This window comes from Podarcis pityusensis (genome assembly GCF_964106645.2).
Source record: "Podarcis pityusensis genome assembly, chromosome: 9".
Taxonomy (NCBI): domain Eukaryota; kingdom Metazoa; phylum Chordata; class Lepidosauria; order Squamata; family Lacertidae; genus Podarcis; species Podarcis pityusensis.
The window spans coordinates 61,968,460-61,989,855 of NC_138034.1; the positions used below are offsets into that span (position 1 = coordinate 61,968,460).

Below are 21,396 nucleotides of genomic sequence, written 5' to 3' on the forward strand. Positions count from 1 at the left end.
ACCAAAACAGTACTTTAAAGAAAGAACAAATCTTTTGTCTACCTGACGTGTGTGTGTGTGTGTGTGTGTGTGTGTGTGTGTTTTATGCTGTTCTTTTAGTAAGGAAAAATAATGTCTAAAACTCAGCTTTAAGAGAAGCAAGCAGCTAACAGGAATCAGCAGAAAACTTTCTAAGCACCAGCCCTGGAGCCCTTTTTTTTTTTTAATGAGCACTTGATATAACGAACAATGTCTGATCAGAGTTCATAGAAATGCTTCCTCTGCTCTGTTGAATCAAAAACCTGGTGACAAGCATACCTAAGCCCTATTAAATAAATGCCCCTCTGAAGTGAATAGCAATTACTAAAATAAAAAAAATTCCTTCCAGTAGCACCTTTAAGACCAACTAAGTTAGTTCTTGGTATGAGCTTTCGTGTGCAAGCACACTTCTTCAGAAAGCTCATACCAAGAACTAACTTAGTTGGTCTTAAAGGTGCTACTGGAAGGATTTTTTTTATTTTGACTATGGCAGACCAACACGGCTACCTATCAGCAATTACTAAGATTATCATAATCAAAACTGATGCAAGCATAAAGGTGGTTCCAGAGAAAACTGAGCAACTTAACTCTGTGAACCTTATGAGAGTGGAGGGGTTTAGACTCATTTTTAAAGAGTCACCCATTTATGCCATGTGGAAAACTGTTTTTGAAATTGAGGGACATCTCCCAAACAGTTTGTACTACTATGGTTTGTGCAGCTGGGCAGAGGCTCCAAAGCAGCCAAAAATTATATTAAGCCAAGAGCGAACTGCTTTCATGAGACCTAAGCAGCTGTTCGAACATGACTTTTCTTACCGAAATTGCTGCTTGCTAGATTTTTTGAAACAAAAAAATAAGTGTGATGTGTCTGTGTTAAGATCTTTGGGGGGGGGGATGGGGACGACCGACTGACATAGTACAAATGAATGAGAGTGAAGCAAGGCGCATGTTTATATATTACAAAATGCTAATATAAATGAGGTCGAGATGTTTATTTTAAAAGCAAAATGAGAATGACACGTTAAATGAATCACTTAACAAATATAAATGCCTATAAATTTTTTTTATATAAAAAAAGAAGGAAAACTTGTAATTTGTTCATGGGTTTACACTTGAACAGTCGAATTGTTTAGCTTTTTTATACATTGAAATAAATGTGGAGCAATGAACACATCTTCTCCTAATCATTTTGTTAGGTAGGCTTCCAGGTTTGTGTATGTTATATATGTGCATCTATTCGTGGCCCCAAATTGCTTTTCCCCATCACCAAAATGAAAGCACCCGTGGACTCGAGAGAGCAAAAACTGTGTGGGTTAGTGGTTTCTTCTCATCCCGACTTGCTGGCACAAGATGGAAATTCAGGCCTGGCATAGAAGCCAGCTTGCCTTGAGGAGGCGCCCTGGGGTCAGCTCAGCTAGTGGTTTGAGAGCAAGAACTTGCCACAGATTCCTGAAGCTCTCACACTCCCTCCTGCCATCTCCTTGCCTTTAGAAGAGAACCAGATGCTTAAATGAAACAGGATCCTCCCCGACAATGGAAGAATAAACCTTTTCCAAAGAGGTTCCCAGGGAGGAACCAGCAGGATCTTTTAATCAAATCTGCCTGTGGTGAGAGGAGCAGGTAGAAATGGTGGAGGCCTGATCCTGATCTTTCCTTGGGACTAGCCATTAGAGGCTGTGGGGGTAGAAGAAATACCAGGATCTCAGCAGTGAGCGGACAGAGCTTTCCTGCTCCTAGTACAGGAATTCCTGGATCACTTTCTTTGCAGCTGTCCATCAAGCCTTCGGATACTTCCAGCCTAGCAATTTATCCTGTATGTGGGGTTTTGCTGGGGGAAATTTGCAGCATGCAAATGGCTTTTGCCATTCGATTTGTCTGTGGATACAGTGGAAGGGAAGGAAGAGGGGGTGAAACTGCCGGTTGTGTTACTGCAATCAATGCAGAAGGGTACTGAGGGAATCTTAATTCAGGGTTGGCTCTCGTGAGGACTTCGCCATACAATAGGGGATTATTTGCTCATTTAGATGCTGTTTTCATCTCCATTAGCATCACTTTTAAGCAACCTTTTCCCACTCTTAACATTTTAATTCCTTCTGTAGTTGGCTGTGTATTATTTCACTTGAAGAGATCAGATTCAAACAGGCAGGCAGGTGTGTACTCCAGTCCTCCACACACCTGTGCCTCCTCAAAATGAATGAACCCTAGTGACCGCATGTTTGAATGGAGGACCTGCACACAGAGCATCATCTCCCTGCCTTCTTTCTGAGGCTTAAGCTTTCAAAGTTTTCCCCATATGAATGCACAGGTGCCCTCTCCAAATTACTTCCCAAGTTTCTTGGAGGAACAGCTAAACTGCTATAAAATTGTTGTAGTCTAGAAATCCTACCTCCAGTCTCTACTAGGGCTGAGTGGAAGGTAGTTCCATGATTGAGTGGTCAATTTCTGGGTGATTTGCCATCGATTGGTAAGGGTTTCTGCCTCCCAGTTGTTTTAACAATACCAAAAACAGCTTTCGCCCCAGCTAATTGGACTGCTGAAATAAAGGACAGTGAGCTCAGTTCAGTTATAATACCGATTACAAATTCCTGTGCTTAGGATGTGCTCAGAGGCACTCTTTTCTTTCATTCGAATGGTATTTTGCACCTGGCTCTCGCTAGCAGATCTTTTGAGCTCTAGCAAAGGATAAAGTAGACCTGACAAACCTAAAATCTGTCCACACCCTTGTAACAAAATTGCAGTGAAAAAAATCATCCTTGCTGTTTCCCACGTGAGTTTTAACAAATTGATTCTGCCCCACTCATTAAAAGGAAATCATGAGAGTTGGGAACGAAAATGCCACAAACAGAAATTCTGCTGCTGCTTTTTCTCCTACATGACACTTTTGAGAAAATTTGATTCCCTCCGTACTTGAAAATGACAAATGCTTTATATCCTTTGTACAGTTCCCCTCTAGGCAACTTTGCTAACAGCTGTCCTGCAGGTACTATGGATTCTCTGAAATATCCCCGATGCCAAAAGAAACTGAACAGAGGAGACTTGCAAACTTCTTTGAATCTCCTGTGGAGAGGGGTATAGCCAAACCTTTTACAGTGGCAAGAAAATTGTGTTCCACCTCTCTAACACCTCTGCAGCTCCGCTGGGTGTCAAGGTTGCTTAAAAGCATATATTCCAAGTGTTATTTGTGCCTGTTCTCAGCCCTCTCTGTGGACATTTGCATGCACTGACAATCCCATGTTCTTATTTTGTGTATTTATGTAGTGAAGGACCTAGTTATGATATAGGTGTCAGGCACAATCCCAGGGACATCCTCTCTGCATGAGCGTCATTGAAATAGGAGGACAGCACACAGAGATGACTTCAAACCTTTTTTGAGTTTCAGCTGGAAAGCTGAAAACAAAGCCAATCATATCATGCAGCTGTAATAAATGCCTTTGTCAGACTTCAGTCTAGGTTTCAAGAACAACCACCCAACTTAATCCTGTTCATGATCTGCTTGATGCACCTGATGAAATCTTGTGCGCTTTGTTCTGTGTTTACAATCATTACTTAAACTCAGCAAAATTCAATCAAAACACTCTGGTGGTTTTTTGTTTTTGTTTTTTTTTAAATGTAAACCTGTAGACATATAATATATATATATGTACATTTTTCATACAGGGTTGTATTTTGTATGAAACAGAAAAAATAAAACCTATTTTTGACTGCAACAGCCTCCATCACTCTTGCTAACAGGGTGGCAATGCTCCCAGTTTTTCTCTTGAGGTTTAACAGTAGGTAACAGTGGGACACTGGTGGCGCTGTGGGTTAAACCACAGGGCCTAGGACTTGCTGATTAGAAGGTCAGCGGTTTGAATCCCCATGACGGGGTGAGCTCCTGTTGCTTGGTCCCTGCTCCTGCCAACCTAGCAGTTCGAAAGCACATCAAAGTGCAAGTAGATAAATAAGTACCGCTCCGGCGGGAAAGTAAACGGCGTTTCCGTGCGCTGCTCTGGTTCGCCAGAAGCTGCTTAGTCATGCTGGCCACATGACCCAGAAGCTGTATGCCGGCTCCCTTGGCCTATAAAGCGAGATGAGCACCGCAACCCCAGAGTCGGTCACAACTGGACCTAATGGTCAGGGGTCCCCTTACCTTTACCTTTAACAGTGGCAATCCCACTGAAAGCAACTAGTTGTGTGACTAATCTTCGCTCCTAACTACAACCATGTCGCTTTATGGCTTAGGCCTCTATAATGAAGCAAAGCCCCCAGCCCGTTTCCATTCCAGGGGTAGCCAACAAAGAGCCCACCAGGCGTTACACTACAATTCTTGCCTTTCCTGACTCGGGCTGGTGGGAGTTGTAGAAACAACAACATCTGGAGAGGGTTATGTTGCAGAAGATGGCGTTAATAAAAGAGAAGCAATATTGTGTAACACCATCTACTAGTTACTTATCAGAAGCTATTGGTAAAGGTACTTTGTCAAGTCAGAAACATGACACTTGGCTAAGTCTAGCCACCCAATCATCCTATTCATTTTTCTTGGCCTTGTTTGTGCTTGCAAGTTTTAAAGGAGACTTAAAAGGACTGCCTAGATCTGGATTGCAGTCATCCAGATTTAGGAGAGTTAACATGAGATGGCAGCCACTTATTCAAGACGTCCTGCAGCTGTTCTAACTAGCACAAATGGTGCAAGCATGCAGTTTGTTACCGCTGCTGATAGGGGCATGTTCTTTTGTCGGTTCTCAACCTCTACGAGAGAAAAAGTGGTCCCTGCTTTGCAGACAGAAGGTTCCAGTTCTGTACACCTCCAATTAAATGGATTGAAGCCAGATGCATTGGCGGGGGGGGGGGATCTCTGCCAAGTCACCAGAGAACCACCAGTAACCAAAGTCCATATTGTGCCAAATGGACCAGTTAATGCCGAGTAACAAAAGAAGGCAAGGGAACAAATCCTTGAAAACGGCTGGGTTTATTAAAGCCCCACATATTCGAAAAATACCCTTTTCCTTCTCCAGAGACAACCACCTAGAACCAGGCCATTGAAGACAAGCTGCAAAATTAAATCTGCAAAGCTGTATCTGATGAGAAGTATTTGATCATGCAGATGGTTGCCTTTGATTTAAAAACCTCTGGCAGCTTCTAATTAATCCCAAAGTTTTCTTAATCCTAGAACAAACAAGTGGCGCCAGATCTCTGTGACATTCCTGTGCCCCCCCCCCCCCCCAGGAAAGTAGCACATTGGCATCCGGATTAAATTTTCTGTCAAGAACTTAAAATTGACAGAGGAGAAGTATGGCCATTTGAGAACCCCCTTTGCTGAAACGATGGATGTCTCTTTTGGTATAGGTGGGTATGAACAACATAAAAAAGCTGCTTTATAATAGGTCAAATAATTTGTCCAGCTCAGAATTCTCTACCTTCTCTCAGCAGTAGCTCTCCACAGATCCCAGAAACTGCTCCCTGGCCCTTTTTAATTGGAATGTTGGGGATCCTGAGAGTTTCTACATGAAAAGGAGATTCTCTTCCAACAAGCTATGGTCCCTCCCTGAACATTTTGGAAGTTCTGCCTCTCCTCACCCCCTGCTTCTAAAGGCAAACACAAAAAATAGTGGATTGGTACAAGTGGGCACGGGTGGCGCTGTGGGTTAAACCACAGAGCCTAGGACTTGCCAATCAGAAGGTCGGCGGTTCAAATCCCCGCGACGGAGTGAGCTCCCGTTGCTTGGTCCCTGCTCCTGCCAACCTAGCAGTTCGAAAGAACGTCAAAGTGCAAGTAGATAAATAGGTACCACTCCGGCGGAAAGGTAAACAGTGTTTCCGTGTGCTGCTCTGGTTCGCCAGAAGTGGCTTAATCATGCTGGCCACATGACCCGGAAGCTGTACGCCGGCTCCCTCGGCCAATAAAGCAAGATGAGCGCCGCAACCCCAGAGTCGGTCACGACTGGACCTAATGGTCAGGGGTCCCTTTACCTTTACCTTACAAGACCTAATGTATATAAAAACACTTAACTGACCACCACTATCAAATCCTCGCTCATTACAGCTGCAAAAAAGGAGTGTATTTTCCAGCCCATATTTTGAAGCCATGCTCATGGGTGAGAGGGGATCCTATTCTCAGCTGGTAAGGATTTGGATAAACATAATTTGGGTACTTTTCAGTCCCATGTCATTTACTAGACAGTAGCAATATCATTTGTGGGCAAACCTAACAAGCTTTTGTCTTGGTGGGTTAGAAGCCTCAGCTGTTCATTTTGGCATGTTTTTTGTAGAGGTGTTATTTTTTTATATATATGCGCTTTAGAACTAACATCTGTGTTTCAGGTGCCACTGAAACTTTCATGGAATAACACAGAAAATGCCACTAACGCTTTCTAAAGCGAGTCCCCCGCCTTGCTTGTCCTGCTCTACAAATCATATCAGGAGGAGGTATTATGAGGAACAGGAGAAGGCGTTGCTTTCGCTGATATTGTGTTGCTTCCCAGCACTGGAATGTAAGCAGGAACAGAGTTCAACCTACACTGGAACTTCCCTTAATGCCAGCAAATTGCACACTAACTGGGATTAGTCGCACTAAAACCAGCTTTGGGAAATGGCCAGAAACCATGTGAGAAGTCACTTTCTGGTTGTTTACCCATTTTCAAACACACGCCCAACTGTTCATCAAGCTAGAAACATGAGGGCCTTTCATGACAAACATGAATCTCCCCAGCTATCCAGTCCATGGTCCTCACACAAACTTTAATTGTGGATTGTTTTCATTATGTATTTTGTGTTCTCATTTTGTATTTTTATGTTGTGAACCGCCCTTTAATCTTCAGATGAAGGGCAGTATACGAATTTCATAAAGAACAATCAGTTCTATTTTTCTAGAAAAAGAGGTGCCTGAACTCACCACAAATGCCTCCCTTGTTCTCTTAGAATGGCAATAGGGCACACCCTGAGAGGTGCCGGAACTGAGTGCCTGTGAATTGGGGGGGGGGGGGAGCCCTGATAACAAAAATAGTAATAGTAATAGTAAAAATAGTAATACAGTGGTACCTTGGGTTAAGAACTTAATTCGTTCTGGAGGTCTGTTCTTAACCTGAAACTGTTCTTAACCTGAAGCACCACTTTAGCTAATGGGGCCTCCTGCTGCTGCTGCTGCGCGATTTCTGTTCTCATCCTGAAGCAAAGTTCTTAACCCGAGGTACTATTTCTGCATTAGTGGAGTCTATAACCTGAAACATCTGTAACCTGAGGAACCACTGTATTATCTTCCCCTTATACTACCAAACAGGATGGAAGAATGATTAGGAGAGAGGACATTAACAAGTCCCATTGCTTCCGTTATCAAAAGTTTGAACAGAGCTGGGAATAAAGCCATCTGATTTTGCCATAGGTTGTGAATAGTTCGGTGGATTTCATTATTTCATAAATCGAAATAGCTATAGGCCTGAACCATTTTGTTGTTTCCAGGACTGCCCCCCCCCCGCCAAAGCTGGATGTTTCTGGGATGTTTATCTCCATGTGGCTTGGGCCTATGTGCCATGAATGACCTTTACCTGCACATGCAAGTGTTGTAACATGGATCTATGGTAGGTGCGCAGGAATAGCTGCAAGCACTGGGTGACTGTGATGGTTCTCCTTCATACTTCCAAGCCTTGTCCAATCCTGAGACTTTCTGGTTCAAGCACATCATTAAAGATCATAGTTCTATAACCACCCAGTTGTACCATTCTGAAGCGGAGTCAAGAATTCCCTTTGTTCTTAGGTGAAAACACGCTTGAAGGAAACATTACATTTATTGCATAATACTGGGCTATGTACACACATAGAAAATAAACATCTGCTAGAGCTGTATTTAACGCTGTAGTAGAAAGAGGCTGATTGGCTACCCAAGTAGCAAATCAGAGTGTTAATTCCTTTTCTTAAAATAAAATAAAAATCCCCTGATACCTTCACAGCTTTTTCATCAGAAGGTGCAAAATACGGTTTTGATGCTACGATTAAGCGAAGGATAGACAAATACCGAGGCCCCAATCCAACCCAAGAAGACTGTGATTCAACGCCAAATTCGACATGGCATCCTATGGGGCACACCACCACTTGGGACTGCCAACAGGGAGTGGAGGGTAAAATTCCTCCATCCCCTGCGGTCCAGCTGGCTTGGCCCATGTCAGCCGAGCAAAGTCAAAGGTCAAATCAAGTTTGGCACAGAGTCCCCATGATAACAGCCGAGTTGTGACTCACTCCACCGCTCCTCGCAGTACTTGAAAGGTCATAAACAACCAGCTTTAGCAGGACCCAGGCCACCTTGTTATATAAATAAATCCATTCTCCAGGATCACAAGTTCAGATTAATAATGGACCTTGGAAGAGAGGAGAGTGCTCATCATGACATCTATGGTGGGTATGGGTTCTTCTGGGGTAGGGGGTCAAGAGGTAGGGGTGTAGAAACTGCTTCATCAGCTTCTCTCAGTATAAATGTATGTCAGGGTCCTGCATTTCTCCGCAGAAGACAAGAGATAGTAACATCCAGTTCAGAAATAGGGGACCTGTGGACCTCCAGATGTTGCCGGACTCACGGTCCCATCATCCCTGACCACTGGGCCAGGCTGGCTGGGGCTGATGGGAGTTGGAGTCCATCCAATATCTGGAGAGCCATGGAAATCCCATCCCTGATGGGGCAGGATGGTGGCTGCTGCCCACCCTTGGGCTGAAGGTGGGAAAGGGTTTCTGCATTACCTTCCAAAAGACCCCCAAGTGCAGAGACTGTGGGGGGTGGGAAGGGAGACATGAGGTGTGTTTTGTGGAGGAATTGCTGTGAGAATCCCATCACTGAAATGGCGGGGGGGGGGGCAGGGAATCATCACTGTATTTCAAAACACACACACAGAGCTGTTAAAAACACCCAACAGCATAAAATATCAAATAATTCAGGTAGGCCACCTAGGTCTTCATGAGCATGGCTCGTTCCCATCCATCTACATGCAAGGCCCTGAAATTCTTCTGGTCACACAGAAGGCAGTAAAATTATTTACCCCTCCTCCCATTTTTTTGTAGACAATGGGAAACAAGGAGCAGAATATGTTAGAAAATTCAACTCATAAAACCTTCATTTCTGCCCAAACATTCACATACTAATCTTCTCTGTGTTAAATTATCCATTTCTTAGCTCCCCGGTACTGTTGAACACCCAAGGAGCACGCTTGTTTTACCACAGAAATTACCTGTGATTGGAGAGGTGGTAGGGAACCCGTACGTGTGGAGACAAGGAAAGCTTTCACACAGCTTTATATTTCCAAACTGTGAAGAGACATCTCAAAATATTGAAGGTCTTTTTAAACAAGAGGACAGGCGAGCAAGGGAAGAAAAAGGCATCTAACAGCCAGTAAGATGAAAGACGACGTGTCAACAGATTTTTGTTTTTGAAAAGTAGTAAAGTCAAAATCCTGAGGAACGTTGACCAGACTTCACGGGGGGGGGGGTGTCCTTGATCCTATGCTCTTCCCTTCTCTCCTCCCCGCACCAACCCACCCTCCCTATCTCAAGGAGTATCTTTATCCCATTTCCCTTACAAAAATAAAAACAAGACAGTATTTCTTTTCTATACAAGAATTGTCTGTGTTGGGGGCGGCTTCCCCTCAGGCCAAGCTGAAGCCCTCATAGTGGTCGATGGCTTGAGTGAGTCTCGTGCTCAGGATTTCTTTGCTGCTATACTTGGGGAGGTCGAGAAGGTTGTAGCAGGTGTGCGCCACCGGCAAGTACTGCTCCCCGCTGGAGGTGGACTGGATCACGATGCGCAAGCTCGACATGCCGTAGATGGGGATGCGGTCGCTGCCGGTCAGAAACACTGGAAGGGGGAACATAAAAGCATCAGCGGAGCCCTGAAGAGGCCATCCTGTTCTCACAAGTGGCCAAACAGATGATATGGGGGCAATAGCTTTTGAGGGCCCACCAACTGGCATTCGAAGGCATCCTGGATCAGGAACTGTAAGCTCACCCATCCCAAGCACATATCATTCTAGTTACAGGTAGGTAGCTGTGTTGGTCTACCGTAGTCGAAATAAAATAAAATAAAAATAAAAAATAAATAAATTCCTTCCAGTAGCACCTTAGAGACCAACTAAGTTAGTTATTGGTATGAGATAAGGTCTAAGACATAAAATAAATGTTCATAAATGTATCGGGCAAACACCTACATAGATATAGAAACTGTACTGTCTGAAACAGTACCGGAAAACAGCCCTAAAGCCATTTTGACTAATTTCAGTAACCTCAAATATTCCTCTGCGGTTTGGATGGAAATGGGAAACGCCTCCCCATTGTCTCTGTGCTCACAAATCCTGCCTTAAGGGCACATTTGGGTAGGAATAGGGTGAGCCTGTAACCTGGACTCAGGAATTAAGTATTTATCATCACAAAAGAATGGCCAGGCTATCCAGGTAAACCTTTAACAGGTTTCCGGCCAGACAGGATTCTGCTGTAAACCACCCCTTCTGTGATGGATGTATTGCAGGATGGGGGGGGGGGTTTGAGCTACAGGGTGCAAATTATTGTTCTGGGTTCCTCCTCCCTCCTGCTTGGGGGGTGAGCACCCTGTCGCAACAGTTTAATAAAGATCAGGCTTACTAGCTGTTTTGCTTCTCAATATTCTCTGGTTGGCCTCTGTTGTTTTCTCCTACCGATAGCAAACCTACATCACGATGCACAAACTCGACATGCTCTTGGGTACCCCATAAGGGAAAAGGAGCCTTTTTTCTTATAACAATTCCCTTTTAAAAATACCAACACTCTTCCCTCATCTCATTCTTTCTGCTTCCTGAACAAGTTAAGAAATCGATGGAAACTATTCTGTTTCGGTGGGCCTGTTCAGGCACAATATTTGGTGTTATCTGTCCTTAAATTTGTTTCTAATGTTTTGTGCTTTATTCTTTTTAGAAATTTTAAATATGTGGAGTTTTTACTGCGGGTTTTTTTTTATATAATTGAAGTGTTTGCTGCCCTGGGCTCCTTTGGGAGAAGCAGCGGGATATAGATTTAAGTGTGACAACAACAATACAGACAGCTCCCAACCCTTGTTTTCCACATTCAACAAAAGCCACATGTTGAGTCTCCTCCTTGGCCACTTTGGACCGCCGACTGCAGAGAAAGTTCCATACACAAGGGAAGATTCCCCGCAAGCAGAGAGGGCCAGTATCAAAAGCTTCACCACAGTGCAGAAGTGAGATCTGGAGAGGAAGTTCCAATCTCAGCAGCTCACTCCCTTCACCACCGTGCCAGAGAACAGGTAAAGAGAAACCTGCCACCTGGTGGAAGGCATTCAGGTGTGTTTCATACAGTGGTACCTCCGGTTGCAAACTTAATCCTTTCCGGAGGTCCATTCGTAACACGAAACCGCACATAACATGAGGCGCGCTTTCCCTAATGGTGCCTCCCGCTGCTGCCGCACCCCCGGAGCGCGGCTTCCGCTCGCATCCCGGGGCAAAGGTCGCAACAAGGGGCATCTACTTCCGGGTTAGCGGAGCGCGTAACCCACAGCATTCGTAAGGGGGACGGTAAGTAACAGACTCTGCTAACCCAGAAATAGTACCTCGGGTTAAGAACTTTGCTTCAGGATGAAAACAGAAATTGTGTTCCAACAGCGGGAGGCCCCATTAGCTAAAGTGATACCTCAGGTTAAGAACAGTTTCAGGTTAAGAACGGACCTCCGGAACGAATTAAGTTCTTAACCCGAGGTACCACTGTATATATTAAGCTAGCAAGAACAAGTTATTGGCTTCGACTGTCGGAATCACCACTCTGAAAGCCAAGGGGAAACTGCCATCGCACTAAAAAAAAAAAAAAAACTAATTACTTACAGAGAAACTTTTTCTTCTTTTCCAGAGGAAACTCGTGAAAGATCTCCCAGAACATTTGCACGGTTGGATGGGTAGCCGAGTAGTCCCCTTTGTAAACTGCGCTCTGTAAAAAAGGGTTAGTTTTAAGAACTCATGGTAAACCTGAAAGACCGCCTGCCCCTGTATGGACCTGTAAGAATGCTTACATCATAGGGTAATAACTCCCAAATGGGCATTTTATGCTGTTGCCCCTTCTATGGAATGTCCTTCCCTCTGCCACGTGTAAAGCAGCAACTACCAATTGCTTCAGACGTCTTGTAAGGACTTTTAACTTTCTGTCCAGTCTTTCCCTGACCCATTAATATAGAACCCTGATTTATGTGTAAGAGTCCCTTGAATTTCTGTTTAACTTGATGTTATATCATTTTATTGGTTTTAGGCTGTATTTTTGTTTTAATGGATGTTGTGTTTTTATATCGTGCATGGAGATTTCTAAAATATTAAGAAGTTTAGAGATGCTTTCAAATAATGTAATAACTTTCAAAGGCATATATATTTTGAACTTTGTAAAATGACTCAGAAGGTTGCAAATGTTCAAACTGCATTCTCTAGCTTGGTCCAGAAGGGTTCTAAATATCTTCATAATTTAGAGATGCAAGCTGATTGAATTCCAAAGCTGTTGGATGCTGATTCCCCTGACACAGCTGTTCACTCAGAGAGGATGCTGAACCATTTTGAACCAACATGCTCTTTTAAGAACAGGACCTCTGCAGCTCTCCAGTAAGGCTCCAATCCCAAACATACCCGCTAGGAAGTCGGCCCTATTGGACACAGTGGGACTTACTTCCAAGTAAACACACACAGGATCGGGCTGGCAGTGGAAAAGGAGGCACCACACTGAAATGCACTGAGCACAGCATATTGCCAAAAAAAACCAAAAAACCCCAAAACCAAGGCTCATTATTATTTTACTTCAAGAATCATTTGAGCGATGGCTTTGCTTTCATGTTTAGTTTACTGTTTGGTGCTTTCTCTAATGAACTGAACCATTCGGCAAAATTCTCCCGAGTGTCAGACTAGGAACAAGAAGGTGCAGGTTCATATCGCCTACTTAAGTCAGGAAGCTAACAGGTTGATATTTCATCCTCTCCTACCTCGCAGGGTGGGTGTGAGGATTAAATAGAGAGGAGGAGAACCATGCACACTTTGGAGGACAGGTGAGAGGGGGGGAAATGGAGAAAACAGTAAATAATTAAGAGAAAGATGGGGGCGTTCTTAGGTCTCACATTCTAGCCAGACAGATTCTCAGAAGGTAAGGATTAAGGTTTTACTCAGGACAGTAGTGTGGTGGTCAGGTGGGATTGCTATGAGGAATTATGAAAAATGAAGCAAGCCATTGTGTCAGCAATGAAAGCATTGCTTTGGCTGGGCTTGAGCCATTTGACATGATTTCTGATCAATCCAAGCCTCTGCATCTCTGCCCCATTTCTCTTGCCTGACAAGTCACGTACACAGACCGGTTGCTTCACCAGGCATCCTCAGTACGTAAGATAAGGAGGTAGCTTTGATGTAGCTTTTGTGAATCTTTAGGTAGATTTTAAGGGCCAGGAAGAGAGTTTACAAGAAGGCGATAAATGCCTGACTTTCCTTGCCGTCCTTCCTTTCCTTTTTACTGCCTGTTTATGACCTCTGGGTTTGCTAAATGCATTCCTCCTTGATTCCTGTTTATTTAGCCTAAAACATGTATGCATGCTCAAAGTAGTTCTTTGTAGTTAAAAGGATTTCTCTGATCTAACTTTGTCCCCAAGTGGTGATTTTTTGAAATGCTCATGGCAAATCTAAATGGTTCTTACAAACACTGTGTAAGAGTTCTTTTGTTAATAAAACGGCCTGGAAGAGGGAGTGGCTATTGACACTTCCTCCCAGAGTCTTGCTGGCCAAGCCTCGTGTCTATTTTATTAATCAGGGTCCAATCCTTCCTTTGCCTTCGGAACACAACAAGTAGCAGTTCTAGATTCACAACGGGCAAAATGTACAGAAGGGTGTGCCTGCTTACCTCTTCCAGTTCCTTCCAGTTGTAGTTGCTGCTCCCTACGATCATGGCTCTCAGCTCGGTGGGCTGGAACATTTCTAGAACTTTACCCCCACACACCTTCAGGAAGCCCGTGGAGAAAGCCATGTACCACTCGTCTACCGAAAGGTTAAAGACATAATTAACGTACGCGTCGACGAATTCCTCCCTGGGGGATTCAAAGAAATGGCACTGGTCATTACAAAGAAGCAAACAGTGGCAGATAAGGGTGTTGTCGGCTGAAGCCACTGTCCACCCAGACAGCAAGGGATACCACTTCCAAAGGTTGTTTGGAAGATCACGCGCATTTCATAAAATGCATTTACATTGCAAACCACTGTACAATCTGCACTACTTCGGCACAGGATTTTTAAAATTAAAACTGTAACAAATGCCTGCAGGATCAGGCTACTTAGGCCCATCTAGTGCCTGGCGTGCTCTGGTCCCTGGGGTCACGAAGAGTCGGACACGACTAAACAACTTAACCTCAACAGTCCAGCATCCTCTTCCCATAGTGGTCAATTGCATGAACCAGCTGGGGGGAAAAACTTCCCCTTCTCCTTCCATCATATTTTCAGACTCCAGAAAAAAAGAAACCTCAAACCAAGCTCTGGGCGATGTTTGCCTATGCAAATCTACGACAAATATTACCAAACAATATGTGCGGTGTTAATCTAAAAGACTTTGGATCCATTTTATTGTTTCGCGTTCCCTCCCTGGACCAAACCAAATGTCAGGAAACGAGGAAGGATGAAGAGCAGATGGCAGAACCTTTTCTACTTTATTGCATTTTTTGTTTTCCCCCAACACAGTCTGGTATTTTTTTTCAAGCATGGTCCCTCGTGGCTTCCTGCGCAACAGTACTTCTCCCCCACCCCCTCCATCTTTTATTTTCTTAAGATTTCTATCCTCCCAATCTGAAGAGCCCAATACAGAGCCCTCTTGTTGGGCTCATCCCAAAACAGCCGCTACGAAGGACCCTGTTGTGTCACTTGTGAAATTACCACAGAGAGCATCTTTAGGCATCAGACGGTATGCACCTGTTATCTTTCTGCACTGGAATTTTGTCTCCGTCAGGGATGAGGTTCTTCTGCTCCGCCACTCCATAGCTTTCTCTGCACATCTGTTTGTTTGTTTTCCCAACCCAGAAAAAGACAACAAAACTGCTTCATTCTGTATCTCATCAACACAGCTTCAAACAATAAAAAAGGACATAAAATCCTATAACTGTAGAGTGGGAAGGGACCCATGGGGGAATCATCTAGTCCAGCGGTTCTCAACCTGTGGGTCCCCAGATGTTGTTGGACTACAACTCCCATCATCCCCGAGCTCTGGCCTTGCTAGCTAGGGGTGATGGGAGTTGTAGCTCAACAACATCTGGGGACCCACAGGTTGAGAAAGGCTGATCTAGTCCAATCCCCTGCAATGCAAGAACCTTTTGCCCAATAAAGGACTCAAACTCATGACCTTGAGATCAAGAGTCCCACGCTCTACCAATTTGAGAGCAATGTGCAGTTTATATCTGACCACGTTTCCACACCCTTGGCATACCGCTGGATTGTAGCCAATGAGGCACAATCCAGATTAAAATCAAACGAGCTCAATTTCCATCGACACCAGGAAGAACTTCAAAATGCAGCCAAACCTTCTCTGTGGTGTCCATTTCATGAACACGGACCTGAGCCAAGATGTACACCCTCAAAAATGGGTGTTCCTTTGACAGCGTGGTGTAGCGGTTAGAGTGTCGGATGAGGACATGAGAGACTGAGGTTCAAATCCTCACTTGGCCATCAAGCTCACTGGATGACCTTGGGCCAGTTGCTGTCTCTCAGCCTAACCAACCTATCCTATTCCCCCCCCCCCCCCAAAAAAAAGCTAAAAACCTTTTGGTCGACCTTATAAAAAAAAAAAGCTCAATCATCTTTTTCAGCTCACTTTAAAATACTGATTTCTTATTTTGGTGCTCCCCAGAATAGGGCTCGTCTTATACATGGGGTCATGTTATACACGGGAAAATAAGGTAAACGCAAGAGACAGGCAGATAGATGGTCTTACCGTGAAATATAGGCAGAATGTCTCTTCAACATCATCCCCAGGGTAATCTAAGAGCTGTTGAAGACTCCTATAATTAATGTAAAGGAAACGTAAAGGCAGAAAGACATTAGAAGAAGTCTGAATCTGAGACACACCCTCTTCCTTGCCCTGCTATTAAGCATTTATGGTATCAAATTTTAGGACGAAATTGAGGAAAGCGGGCCAAAAAATACAATCTGATCCCAAAAAAAGTTACAGGAGAGAGTTTCAATTTGAATTATTTGTTCATTAACAATTGCGAGAAAAATAAAACACTGCTGCATACTGGAATCTTCCACAGTTACGTTAAAACAATGTAAAATAAAGAGTATGTGAAATGCAGAATTCTTATCTGATAGATATATGATAAGAACTCAAAGAGCCACACCCAAACAGTTTCACGTTATTTAAGTATATAGATTATTTATAGCACGTAAAAATGGTAGGTTTCAGGAAGGCGTTCAACCTCACACATTATTTTCTGTTTTGTAAATATCATGCTTTGTATGACTTTGTTTTGCTTTTTATTTCAATGGGCATAATGAAAAATAAAAATTCTCATCCCCAAAAGGAACACAAATATCGGTTTGGGGCAACAGAACTCCAACACGAAATATTCTCATTGGAGAAGGATGAAAACATAGGTGTATTCTTTCTTCCAATGGTTTGCTTTTTCCCCTCATAAGAGACACATCCTGCCTTCCATCCCCAACCCACAGCACTGCCCCAATTTTATGAAAATGCCATTGCCAAATTCAATCTAGGCCAATTACGAAGCGGACAGGAAGACATAATTCCAATACTTTCTACCTTCCTTCTGTGGGTGAAAGCTCCTTCAAGTCTTCCAAGCACGGCTTCACATTCAAGAGTTTCTTGTAGAGAGCCAATGGAAAGTGAAGATCCACAACAGTGAAGTTGTATATGGCCAGACCGCAGACGATGCCAATCAGGTGGAACCAATTGTGCTCTACAAAACACTTCGGACACACAAAGAAAAGGACTAGTTAGCAGGAGGAAAGCGTCAGCAAGGAGCTGGAAAGGTTTAGATCTGGAAAGCGGCTAACAATCCACACACACCCAGGCTGTGAGTCTCCAAACTACACCAAAGCCAGGGTGAATAAAAATCAGTGATTATATATATATATATATATATATTATAAATATAATATAAATATATATATATATTTATATATTTAATTATATATAATATATTTAAAAATTTTAAAACGGATTTTTAAAATAAAATGCTTTTGGAGTGAAAATCTTTCTAAAGATAGTTTTCTATTTAAGTTACATTATAGTCCAAAGGCTATTCATCAGGAAATAAGGATTTGTTTTAAGTTTTTCATGTGTGCTAAAACTCAGTCTAAGGTTTCTCTATTAAAAAAAAATCATTAACCGCATAAGTTAACAAACATGGATTCATATGCTATAATGTTATTGTTTTAGTTATATAAATTGTTACTAAGGAAATGATTCTTTTTCTCCTTCCAATAAAGTGCAGCAGAAACGTTGTCCTAATATAAATTTAACTTATTAAACCTCACAATAATTTCATAATTATTTGTCCATGTATTTCTAATAGTATAACCAAATCAGTAATTTTTGATAGAACTGTAAAAACTACTCTGAAAATTTATTATTCCAAAAATGAAACCTTCATCTGGTTGTAAATATTAAGATTATACCAGAAAGAATGAGTCTTTCTGTAAAAAAAAAAAAAAAAAAGATTTAAATAAAGTCTTATTGACTACTGATTTAAATTGATTTGATTTAAATCAAATCCACCCTGCACCAAGCTAAGCGGGATCCCTGGCAAACAGTTTGTGAGTGCATAAACCAAGCACACTTACGGTATCCGAAAACCACAGCAGGTTCGATTCGGGGTAGGAGGTGAACATCCCATAGATGGGATTCAGGAGCTCTTTCAGCAGCAGGAGGAAGAACTCCTTTGTGACGCCGCCAGCATCAACCGCCTCCTCGCCGTCAAAGATCACCTGCCACAATGCCCAAAAAGGAGCTTTAGCAATTGCAACCTAGTAACAGCCAACTGAGCCATACTCTGAGCAGATCCAATAGACTTACGTCCACCAATTTCAATGAGTCACTATGATACCATTTTAAGCAGAAGAGGATTCCCTCAAAGAATTCTGGGAGCTGAAGTTTGCTCAGGGTACTGAGAGTTGTTAGGAGACCCCCTGTTCCCCACGCACAGAACTACAATTCCCAGAGTTCCCTGGGAAGAGAGATTGATTGTTAAACTGCTCTGGGAATTGTGGCTCTGAGGGGAAACGGGTGTCTCTTAACAACTCTCAGTATCCTTAACTACAGTTCCCAGAATCCTTTGGGTGTTTAAAGTGGTATGATACTACTTTAAATGTGTGGCTATTATTGCCTACTGTCTTAATGTAATTCTTCTGTTTGGAGCAGCACCCAGAGAATTATGAACAAACCTCAGTATGCTTTGCTGTGGGAAACTTGGAGCAAGGCCTCAGTAGATTAGGCAATTTCTCTATGTGGAGAGACTTATTGCCAACAAAGGTCCATATAGTCAAAGCTATGGTTTTCCCAGTAGTGGTGTATGGAAGTGAGAGCTGGACCATAAAGAAGGCTGATCGCCGAAGAATTGATGCTTTTGAATTATGGTGCTGGAGGAGACTCTTGAGAGTCCCATGGACTGCAAGAAGATCAAACGTATCCATTCTTAAGGAAAGCAGCCCTGAGTGCTCACTGGAAGGACAGATCCTGAAGCTGAGACTCCAATACTTTGACCACCTCATGAGAAGAGAAGGCTCCCTGGAAAAGACCCTGATGTTGGGAAAGATGGAGGGCACAAGGAGAAGGGGACGACAGAGGACGAGATGGTTGGACAGTGTTCTCGAAGCTACCAGCATGAGTTTGACTAAACTGCGGGAGGCAGAGGAAGACAGAAGTGCCTGGCGTGCTCTGGTGCATGGGGTCATGAAGAGTCGGACACGACTAAACAACTAAACAACAAATGCACTCCATTGCGTGAGCAGCCACTTTCAGCCTCAAGTGATAAAGGCCAGACACAGATTTAGTGCCTCACTGAGGAGGACTAGGCCCAAACACCAAACAAGCTATTGCAGCGAGGAACTGCCACAGGGCCTTACCTTCAGAGGCTTTTTCAAGTCAATATCCGAATGGATGCTCAACTCCCTCAAAGCGTCGCCAACCAAGTTGGTCCTACGAACATGGAGGACCAGGAAGGGGCTTCGAGCCAAGAGGGGCTCCAGGGTGAGGAGCATGAAAACGTTCTGCAGATTTGCCCCACTGATGGCCACCTATAAAAACCACATACAAAAGTCAAGGGCAGCAGCAGCAGCAACAACAAATGCACTGAGCCCCTGGGTTCTCCATTCCCGGCGTAGAGGAAGTGGCATCTGTGGAAACAGGGTTTACTGGCAATTTGCTTTGGGCAGGGGGTAGAAATGATGTTGTGTTGCCTCCTGAAAACAACATTCCTGTAAAACCAGCTGCTTTGCAAAAATGCCCACCTAACTCACTTTGCCCCTTCCTAGTGTTTGGAAATATCTTGACTGGGCCACGAAGAGTGCCTATTTCCCTGCTAAAAATATCCACGTGGGAGGACTGGGGGAGGGTGCACCATATGCCTCCCGCACAGATTTTGCAAAGGTTATTAAAGATCAAGGGCCAGTAGGAAATCCCATTTTTTAATCTCCCTTCACCCCAAAAAGGGTGAAAGGTCCCCCCACAAAATCAATACTACTTTCATTCTGCTGCGACGTTTTCCTTGTTGTTGCAAGGTTTTGATAAATGCTTTTCATGATGCAGTAAGATACGGAAAACCCTTGTAACCCTTTTTTGGGGGAGGCGAAGGTCAGTGCAGAAAATATGTTAATAAATAAATGCATGGATTAAAACGGCTGGGATTGGCAGAAAGAGGAGACCTGGCCGCCTACCTGCATCTGCAGCTCAGCGTCCGTCTGCAGCATCTTGGTCTTGGCTTGCGCGTCGAAGATGAAAGGGTAAGAGCACAGAGTCACGGCATCCTGGAAAGTAGGAGCAGTTCAATTTAGCGGTGGCAGCCTGGGCCTCTGCTGAGAACTACTTTGGCAAGAGTAATTGGAATGGTTACCTGCATAATTGATGGTCTGACTTTCTGGGGAGGGGGAGAAGGGCGAGGCGAGGCAAGACAAAGAGAGAGAGAGAGAGAGAATGAATAATGTGTGAGGTTTTACTTAGAGCAGTACCATCAGTTACGTTTTAATCCTATCCTTCCCCCAAAGGATAGCCTATGTTCTCACAACAACCCTATGATGTAGGGTAGGGGCGGATAATGGGGGTGGCTGACCCCACCCCCAATAAGATATGTGGCTCGTCTGTCAAAGTCCGACACCATAAGCACTAGATCAGGGGTCAGCAAACTTTTTCAGCAGGGGGCCGGTCCACTGTCCCTCAGACCTTGTGGGAGGCCGGACTATTTTTGGGGGAGGGGGAATTAACGAATTCCTATGCCCCACAAATAACCCAGAGACGCATTTTAAATAAAAGGACACATTCTACTCATGTAAAAACACACTGATTCCCGGACCGTCTGCAGGCCGGATTTAGAAGGCGATTGGTCTGGATCCGGCCCCCAGGGCCTTAGTTTACCTACCCATGCACTAGATTAAAGCAAAGGCTGGCCCACTTCATGGGTCTTTTTGTGGTTTGCAAACTACATGCGCACACAAGCTGCCTCTCTGTGGAGTAGTGGCTCTAGGCCCCACCCCACCCCATTTGGTAGAGAAGGTTGGTTCATGCCCCCCGAACCAAGAATGAACCAGAACCTGCTAGAGAAGTGCTGGATATGATTTATTTCGAGTCCAGCGTTCCTTTCACAGACAAGTCCTTCTGCATTTCCACATCTTTTTGTTCGCTCCCCACCCTGCTTTTGGCTCAGGGCTCTTGTCTTAAGACTCAGAGTTCCACCATCACCTCACCTCACCTGCTGGTTAGGGACTCGCTCCTACCCAATGCCCTACGCTTCTCCTCTGGCCTCTACTCCAACAGGAGGGTGTCTCTCCTTCAGTTCCCAGTGCCTCACCATCCCCCATTTCAAAGGAAAGTTTGTCATGCAACGCTGGGGTGGAGGAGGAAGCTGCTGCTCAAGAAACACGCTTCTAAAAGGTCCGCGGGACACACAACTAATCTTGCAGTTCTTTGGCTCTTGGCCATTAACTGTATTTTTAGCTGCATCTTGAAGCTTCCCATACCTGAGACCATATGGGATGCCAAACATGGGGAAGATGGTCATGCTTTGCCCCAAACAGTGTAGCAGCCCACCTGGTTTCTATACTACATACCCTGGAGATATTTTACATGCATGCATGTATAGATATCTTATACACACAAACACTTGCTATTTTGAGAATACTGCTGGTTTTTTTCTTTTAAAAAATGGAAAAAACG

The 21,396-nt window shown here is 43.9% G+C and overlaps 2 protein-coding genes across 4 annotated transcripts in view; one reads left to right on the top strand and one right to left on the bottom strand.

Annotated features, from left to right (window-relative positions):
• FAM13A (family with sequence similarity 13 member A) overlaps positions 1-1,532 on the top strand; it is a gene marked incomplete at its 3' end in the record, with an annotated part of 151,329 nt that extends 149,797 nt beyond the window's left edge. Inside the window, exon 25 of the mRNA XM_081022232.1 lies at positions 1,510-1,532. Coding sequence (XP_080878358.1) covers positions 1,510-1,532 — 23 coding nt within the window. The remainder of the gene's footprint in view (positions 1-1,509) is intronic.
• A 6,227-nt stretch (positions 1,533-7,759) lies between these two features.
• Positions 7,760-21,396, bottom strand: part of HERC3 (HECT and RLD domain containing E3 ubiquitin protein ligase 3) — a 52,880-nt gene continuing 39,243 nt past the window's right edge. For all 3 annotated transcript variants that reach the window (XM_081020715.1, XM_081020714.1, XM_081020716.1), the window contains exons 16-25: positions 20,081-20,104; positions 19,905-19,994; positions 19,095-19,265; positions 17,814-17,957; positions 16,771-16,937; positions 15,943-16,009; positions 14,928-15,010; positions 13,873-14,056; positions 11,838-11,940; positions 7,760-9,829 (exon numbers count right to left, since the gene is read on the bottom strand). In XM_081020715.1, the coding sequence (XP_080876841.1) occupies positions 9,621-9,829; positions 11,838-11,940; positions 13,873-14,056; positions 14,928-15,010; positions 15,943-16,009; positions 16,771-16,937; positions 17,814-17,957; positions 19,095-19,265; positions 19,905-19,994; positions 20,081-20,104 (1,242 nt within the window). In that variant the 3' untranslated portion in view covers positions 7,760-9,620. The remainder of the gene's footprint in view (positions 9,830-11,837; positions 11,941-13,872; positions 14,057-14,927; positions 15,011-15,942; positions 16,010-16,770; positions 16,938-17,813; positions 17,958-19,094; positions 19,266-19,904; positions 19,995-20,080; positions 20,105-21,396) is intronic.